General features: G+C 45.1%; 1 protein-coding gene across 1 annotated transcript; it reads left to right on the top strand.

Annotated features, from left to right (window-relative positions):
• Window positions 1–4,543: 4,543 nt before the first annotated feature.
• On the top strand, window positions 4,544–8,119 carry LOC123065512 (WUSCHEL-related homeobox 7-like). The gene is made up of 3 exons (XM_044488773.1): window positions 4,544–4,918; window positions 5,068–6,165; window positions 7,565–8,119. Exons 1-3 carry the CDS (start codon window positions 4,747–4,749, stop codon window positions 7,840–7,842), a joined length of 1,548 nt encoding a protein of 515 aa, XP_044344708.1. The 5' UTR covers window positions 4,544–4,746; the 3' UTR covers window positions 7,843–8,119.
• The last annotated feature ends 246 nt before the right edge of the window (window positions 8,120–8,365 follow it).

Genomic DNA, 8,365 nt, shown 5'->3' with positions numbered 1-8,365 from the left:
AATTAATATATAGAACGAACTAGTTTATTTTTAGTAAATGCTTAGTTGAACTAATTGAATTAATATAACTAGTTTATTTTTAGTAAATGCTTAGTTGAACTAATTGAATTAATATAACTAGTTTATTTTTAGTAAATGCTTAGTTGAATTAATAGAAGTAGTTGAATTAATTGAATTAGTAAGTGTTTAGTTGAACTAGTTGAATTAATATATAGAACTAGTTTATTTTTAGTAAATGCTTACTTTGAACTAGTTGAATTAATATAACTAGTTTATTTTTAGTAAATGTTTAGTTGAACTAGTTGAATTAATATATAGAAATAGTTTATTTTTAGTAAATGCTTACTTTGAACTAGTTGAATTAATATAACTAGTTTATTTTTAGTAAATGTTTAGTTGAACTAGTTGAATTAATATATATAACTAGTTTATTTTTAGTAAATGCTTACTTTGAACTAGTTGAATTAATATAACTAGTTTATTTTTAGTAAATGTTTAGTTGAACTAGTTGAATTAATATATAGAACTAGTTTATTTTTTGTAAATGCTTAGTTGAACTAATTGAATTAATATAACTAGTTTATTTTTAGTAAATGCTTAGTTGAATTAATATAAGTAGTTGAATTAATTGAATTAGTAAGTGTTTAATGTTTCGCCTAATATGAACATAGGAAATGTCGTCTGACGACGGAAAAAAATTCATTATATGCGAATACTGTGAAAACCAGCGCGGCCAATGCGACAGAAATTTCCTTGTTGATGGTAGGCGATTCAGCATCAAGCTGGATGAGACTTTCGAATTCGATACAGTAAGTCACAATGACAAGTCTGTTTTCGTAATTAAGCATGACTTATATATGCTTCATTTGCCTGACTTATAATTTTTAATTTTCACTATTCTACTAGCGCATTCCCTGCCATGCAAGAATTTTTGTCTTGGATAAGATAGGTTTCAAAGATATGGAAACTATGGAGGTAAAGAGAGCTTACCTGAAAACTGAGCATGATGGTTATACTTTCAACGTCAAAGTATACAATGCACACACGTACACCTATTTTGAATGCAAAACTTGGCAAGCACTATGCAAGGCTTATGCATTTGAGCCTGGTATGGTTATCACCTTTGATATTCGTCCGGAAGATGATATTGAAGGTAATAGAGACATATGGGTCGATGTGCAGACGCCTCCAGTTCTACCATTATGTGAGTTCTTCTCAACTATATTTTTGTCTTTGATATTGCTTATTCAAAAATAACTGACAACTAATTTCTATTGACAGCTTATCTCCATTCAACCAAACATGTCCGGCGCTTGGTAGACAGGACCTACTACTGTCCCGGCGCTGAACTAAACTGCGAGGAGATAAGTCATTATGTTTCATGGCTTGAGGATCTTCATACTGTCAAGACAAATTTTCTTCCTGCACTTAGAAATGTTAGTACTCAAAACGTGCGACCAATAGTGATGGTATTGAACTACGGTCACATCTATTTAGGAATGATGGTAAGATATTTACTATTTGTCCTCAGTGCATATTTTGCATACATATTTTTTTGCTAAACTTTCATTGCTAAGTATATTAATTAAGTACTATACGATGTTCTTCAACAGGGACTCCCGATGACAGTTGTGCCTCAGGGGATCGAGACTAAAGGTCAGATGTCAATTGTTAGCTTACGGCCAAGATATCCTGCATTGCACATGAATGCATTCAAGATTTCTAGAAGCGATGAATGCTTAATAGTGAAAGATTGGAGGAAAATTGTTAATGATCGCAGAGAAGTACTAGGGGGCACCAATGAGAAGCGCAGCCCACGATTAGGAGACAGGTTCATCGGCATGCTCCAGTATGATCAATCAGGAGAGCTATACATGTTCTATGCTATTTTACCAGAGAGAGAGTAGCTAGCAGGAGTGATTTAGCTAGTTCTTCATGCTGCTCTTAATTAGTACTTGTCCTTTCATGTCCGTGTTCTTCGTTCTGAACTTAAGTGATTTGCTTTTGTGGTGTTATATATGAACGCTTATATCATGACAATCATGTTGAACTCGATGATTGGTTCTACTAGAAATTCTATTTATATATATATATATATATATATATATATATATATATGCATAACGTGTACAATGTGTAGTATCGTAAAATACCAGCAAACGAAAAAGAATTAAAATGGAAACACAAAATTAAATGAAAAAGAAATCATAAAACTAAAAAAACCCCAAACCTTATAGTACCGGTTGGTCTTACCAACCAGTACTAAAGGGCTCCAGGCCCCCGGAGCTGGCTTGTGCCACGTGGTTGCCCTTTAGCACCGGTTCGTGCTGAACCGGTACTAAGGGGGGGGCTTTAGTGACCACAATTTAGTGCCGGTTATGTAACCGGTACTAAAGGGCCTTACGAACCGGTGCTATTGCCCGGTTCTGCACTAGTGCAAGTAAGTCTTCTATGCGGTTGGAGAGCTTAGAGGAGAGATCATCAATTCACTTACCGGTCAAACTCCTTCAAAGATATAAAGGAGCTAGAGATGGTATCAATATTTCAAGGTGAGCAGTACTACAGAGGCACGTGATAATGAAGCTTAGAAGAACAAAAAGGTTGAAGTGGGCTACGAGAGATGACACAAGAGGTTACATGAGAAGAAGAGGAATGAGGAAGAGGAGAAAGGTAAACTTCCCCTTGATTCGCCTTTGACAAACACCACTGCTCCTCCCTCTCCCTCCCCCCCCCTCTCTCTCTCCTGTGATCCATATTATTGTTAATTTGGTACTGTAATTTGTTAGTAGTTAGGTCTATCAGGATGAACTGTCATCAGTTTAGTAGCTAGGATTGGAACGATGTTAATTTGCTATTGTGTATAGTGTAGTTTATGGTAAGGTCATCACTAGTGAGAAGGGGTGACCACAACATTAGTCCTTAAGCAACCAAACACCAGGTATGCATCTTCATGACCTTAAACCACAAGTGTTGTCAACCAAACTCCATGTATGAAACCTCCTCTTGATCAAATACGGGTAACCAAACGATTTACAGAGCATGGTTGAAGCCTTGGCTCATCAACACATGCTCCACTGAGCCAAGCCGGAGGATAACGTCAAAACTCGGTTAGCAACCAAACACGCCCTAAGTTGCAAGTGCTACCATCGAGTCATCGTCTATATTGTGATAATACATGCATGCAAGCATTTTTTAGCTACATGTATGTTTAAATTGAAATATTTTGACTTTTTCAACTGGTATGATTTTTTCTCAGGGTTCACCAAAATTCCGGTAACCGTTTGGTTTGGTTACCGAAAAAATCAACTAATAGAACATTTTTCGCACAAGGGAAATAAAAACATTGATAAGTACTAGTCCGCCTTTTTGTGAAGTCGCACCAGAAAAAATAGTCAGGCACATGAAGTATGTTGCACTTGAAAATTCGTGATGATCAAATTACTAACTACCACTCAAAATTTCCATTAAATAAAAAAACTACCAGGCAAAATCCCATTTGAAACAAAAGAGAACTATCAATCTTTTTTTAACACGGTACAATTGCTAACCCTACCCCTATGAACATATCTGAGATATTGAGCCGACATAACATCTTGAAATTGACAAAGTCATCACATATGCCTTGCAGTCAACAAGGCGTCTCCTTCCATTGGGTTGGAGGAATTTTATAGGATAGGATTCTTGTAGGAATTTTTCATTTAGAACCTTTTGGTTCATGGAAATGGTTTCTTGTTCCTACATAGAATTGGTTCTTATCCTTCACATTTCAAATGAAAATAAGCATGACCACGACTCAATAAAAAAATAATTTATGGTGTAAATCAAATGACATCTCTTTTGAGGGGTCTCTCGATATTATAATTGAAGCCCGTAACGTGCGCAACATACACCCAAGTTCCATTGACTCGAAGCACATGGACATTCAGTCCAACGCTGCTCCTTGAACTTAATCAAAACACATGGAATATAGATGGGCATAATCAATGCTTAGAACTAGTGGTGCACATTTTTTCGAAATCACTGCACGCACAAATCTCAAATTCGACATGCATATAGTAGAGTAGTACTACTAGTGTATACCGTAAGTACGGTTTCATTCGTTTTGTGCAGGTTGCAGATGCGACGATCAGAGGGTTTAACCTGCGATCCCCAGGTGACCATCACGCACGCACACCACGATCTACGCAAGCAAAAGGGCACTAACAGTAACGGAGGCAGAAACGCAGGAGCCGGGCAGAGAGCCATGATGGGTTCTCGGTGTCTTCCTTGCTTGTCATACCTAGGGCAACCTCGCGCCCGCTCCAGTACTTGCACTTGCACCCATCGGGCATCAGTGGGCCACAGGTGGGCAACCGTCCATCAGTCCCCTCCTGATGCAAACCCATCAAGCTAGCTAGCCACCCCACCGTAGACCGTAGTCCCTTGCATGCATGTATCCCCAAGAAAAAAAAATGGCAGGAGAGGCCGTGCTGCTCATGCTAGCTACTTCAGCACTCCATTTATTGCCACGCCGTGGTTGGCTTCGGCTCGGCCATTATAAGAGGCAGCAATACGCAAGAATGCGTATACAGCTTTGCTTTGCTAGTGGGTGAAAAACTATAGGGAGACCTGAGCAGTGCGTAGCAGCAGCAAGGGGAGAGGCTTACCTAGGCGTCGTCTCGTCCGTTTCGTCGATCCCTGCCTCCGCTCCACCCTAACTGGCCGTCGTTGTGTTGCGACGGCGAGGAACATCAGATCATCACCACCATGGCGTCGCCAAACAGCAGGCAGCAGCAGCAGCACTGGCCGAGCATGTTCCGCTCCAAGCACGGCAGCCAGGTGTGGCAGTCGCAGCCCGACATGACCAGCTCGCCCCCCTCCCTCGTCTCCGGCTCCACCGCCGCCGCCGGCCACTCCTTCAAGTCCCCCTTCTCCTCAGGTATGCATGCATGCTACTGTTTGCTGCACATGATCACTTGCATGCACTAGATAGATAGGGTTCTGTCTTGTAGCCTGCCGTTGATCGAGGATCGATCGATCGTCATCGAGACGGGGGTCAAATTGATTAACTGCTGGGTATACATGCAGGTCCTGATCAGGAGAGAAACACCGACACGAAGCCGCGGTGGAACCCCCGGCCGGAGCAGATCCGGATCCTGGAGACGCTCTTCAACTCCGGCTTGATCAACCCGACGCGCGACGAGATCCCCCGCATCCGCATGCGCCTGCAGGAGTATGGCCCGGTCGGCGACTCCAACGTCTTCTACTGGTTCCAGAACCGCAAGTCCCGCTCCAAGAACAAGCTGCGCAACGCGGCCGCGCGTGTCGCTCCCGTCCGGGCCTGCGCCCCGGCACGCCAGCAGGCCGCCGCGCCGTATACGCCACCTCCCAAGCAGTTCCATCCGCCGAAGCCGCCGCTCTTCTCGCCGGTGGCTCCCACGTCTTCCTCCTCTTCCTCCTCCGACCGCTCGTCCGGATCCAGCAAACCGGTGAAGCCGGCTGCCACGCAAGCGATGTCCGCGACGGCGGCCATGGATCTGCTCTCGCCGCTTGCCGCGGCGTGCCACCAGCAGATGCACTACCAGTTCGGCCTGAGCCAGCACGCCGTGTCTGCTTCGGCTCCGGCTCCGGCTCCTGCGCCAACGTTGGACGAGTTCGTGGCCACCGACGTCGAGCCGATCTTCCTGCAGTACCCACAAGGGCACTGCCTGTCTGCGGGGGAGCTCGCCACCATCCTGGGCGCGCAGTACATGCCCGTGCCGGCCGTGCAGCAGCCACCGGTGGCATCGCCCGCCGGCATGCTCTTGGGGCTCTGCAACGACGTGGCATTAGGTCCCACCAGCACTGGCCACAGGAGCAGCGCCTCGGCCGCCGGGCTTGGTCAATACTGGTCAAGCGGCGTTGATCAGCTCGGCCTCCGCAAGAACAGCGACCCCTTCTTGAACACCTCCGTTGCCAAAGAAGAGGCGTATGAGGACTTCACGAAGACGAAGCTTGGACTGGTACAATACGGCTTAGGCGTCACTGCAGCGCCTGCTACCTCTGCGGCTGCTGTTTTGCCTCCTGCTGCTTCGCCGGATTCCGCCGCCGTCACCGTTGCAAGTGCGTCTGCTACTGCCGAGCTGACCAGTTTATTTGCAACCACTGCCACCACTGATGCTATCAGCTACAATAGTAACTTGCAAGGTATGTGATGAAACGTGCTTAATCTTGGTACACCATTTTGATTTTTGTTCATTCACGCCCTCTCACTATATTATCATATGCATGCGTATGTAAGTGTTCGTGTCTTCACGGACTAGTGGCCAGAGGGGGGGTTTCTCTTATAATTAATATTCTGCCTCCATTTCAGTTCCTTTTGGATGTTAGCTTGCCCATTGCCATTGTTTAGGTATATACCCATACACGCACGTCCAATCTTTTTTGTATGCTTCCTTGCATGAGGCAGTGCAAATTTCCTTTAGGGCCCCAATGATAAATCCCAGCGTAAGGGCATATCGTAAGGTTTGACGATTGGGCTTGTAAATGAGACAAGGTTGAACCATGTAAACTCTCTAGTGCATGCACAATCTTGTCACTCCAAGCTGTACATCATGCATGCATGACTTTTCGCTAAATAAAAATGGGTGGAATTTGTCAGCTTGTAATAGTCACAGCTTTAGGAAAGACCATAACTCGTGAGCTGTACTCCATGAGCGGGGGGAGAGAGAGCGAGCGAGCGAGCGAGAGAGAGAGAGATTTGTGATGGGATGTTACAAATATATGAACTATTTCATGGTGACAAAAACATCGTAGCATGACCTGTAGATTCATTAATGCTAGTTGCAAGTAAGCATGCACCCATATGCATGCATTGCATGCATGGAGCTATTTCACATGTTCATGAAAAGACTAGACTTGAAGGAATGGAAGCATGCGGTTCCATATAAGATTCCAAAATGAGACTTTAGAAGCAAATATATGAACACAGTGCTTAGTTATCGAAGATGTGAGAAGCAGATTGATCTGGTCATGCGCACATTGTGGGTAGCAGTAATTCAAGTGGAAAATACCCTCGTAATACGTGTGAAAGGAGTAGAATTTGATCTGATGCTGACATATTAGTGGATGAAATCAACGTCAGTAATATATATACGAACCAAAAGGGGGGAAGCCCTTCGTGCTCGCAAGCCACACAACTCATAAATGTGCTTCTTTCGTATGGTCATGTCACGGCAACTTGTCTGTCATCAAGAGAAAAGGGAGGAATAAGCGGATGCGCGTGAAGAATTTTACCGCGTACGTATAGGAAGGAGGGAGGGAGCACGGACGCACGCACGTACGTTGCTGAAAAGACTGAAGGTGATGGCGGTCAAATTTCCTCCTGCCCCCGCGCGCGCTTAAAGTTCCCTTCACATTATACAGGGGGGTTTTTACCTAGATCGACCGTGCGCATGGCAGTCCAAGACTGTCACACGCTTGCTGGGCGCTTGGATTTCCTCGTAGTCTTCCGTTTCGCAAGTCACGGGCAACAATAACTCCCCTCTGCGCCGCACTTAATATCACTCCCGGTTTTCATTCTTTTGACCGTGTTGCGTGCATGCAGGACCAGCGGATGATGTTGGGTTCGCGGGCGCAGCGGCAGCGGCAGGGGCAGGGGCCACGGGCGTGTTGGGCAGGGGCGCCGCGGTGGTGTGCTTCGCGGGCACCAGCGCCGCGTGCAGCGTCCCGGCCACGCACCTCGACGTCAAGCTCTACTTCGGGGACGGGGCCGTCCTGTTCCGCTGCAACGGCGACCGCGCCGAGCCGCTCGTCGTCGACGACGCCGGCCTCACCGTCGAGCCGCTCCAGCACGGCGGGGTCTACTACTGCGTGCTCATATAGCAGCATGGAACCGCGCGTCTCCCCGTCGCACTAATCAAGTGATGCTCCTCTATATATAATCTAGATTCAGTAGTTTTCTAGTAGTATGTAGCTTGTTCTCTCATGACCGTTGTCAATCCATCGTATTGGAAAAGGGCTACTAATATTCCAAAACTTAAGCTATTATCGCATGCTTGTCAGCAGTGATCGTGTCGTTTATTTCCAAATTTCTGATCAATTTGATTGAGGTCGATATACTCCTCATCATGAAAATAATAATCATGAGTATTTACTAGCAGTGGAGGTTCGCCTACGCTACTCCTTTTTTCCCGCAACATGAGCCTCCCACAACTTGTGTTGGTACTGCACGTACTATCAAGTCTACTGTTTTGGTTTTAAAGTCGCCAATGAACTTCAAGTTAGGCTGGTCACAGTGGGGAGGAACTTAGGAGTAACATCACACACTCCAATACAATTTTGCTTATGTGGCATGTATTTAATGAAGAGAGAGGTGCTTGTGGTAACTAGCTAAGTTACCGGAACA

The sequence above is a fragment of the Triticum aestivum genome, chromosome 3B (genome assembly GCF_018294505.1).
Source record: "Triticum aestivum cultivar Chinese Spring chromosome 3B, IWGSC CS RefSeq v2.1, whole genome shotgun sequence".
Classification (NCBI taxonomy): domain Eukaryota; kingdom Viridiplantae; phylum Streptophyta; class Magnoliopsida; order Poales; family Poaceae; genus Triticum; species Triticum aestivum.
Note: the sequence above shows the minus strand (reverse complement) of the source record. Positions and strands in the feature narration are given on the sequence as shown.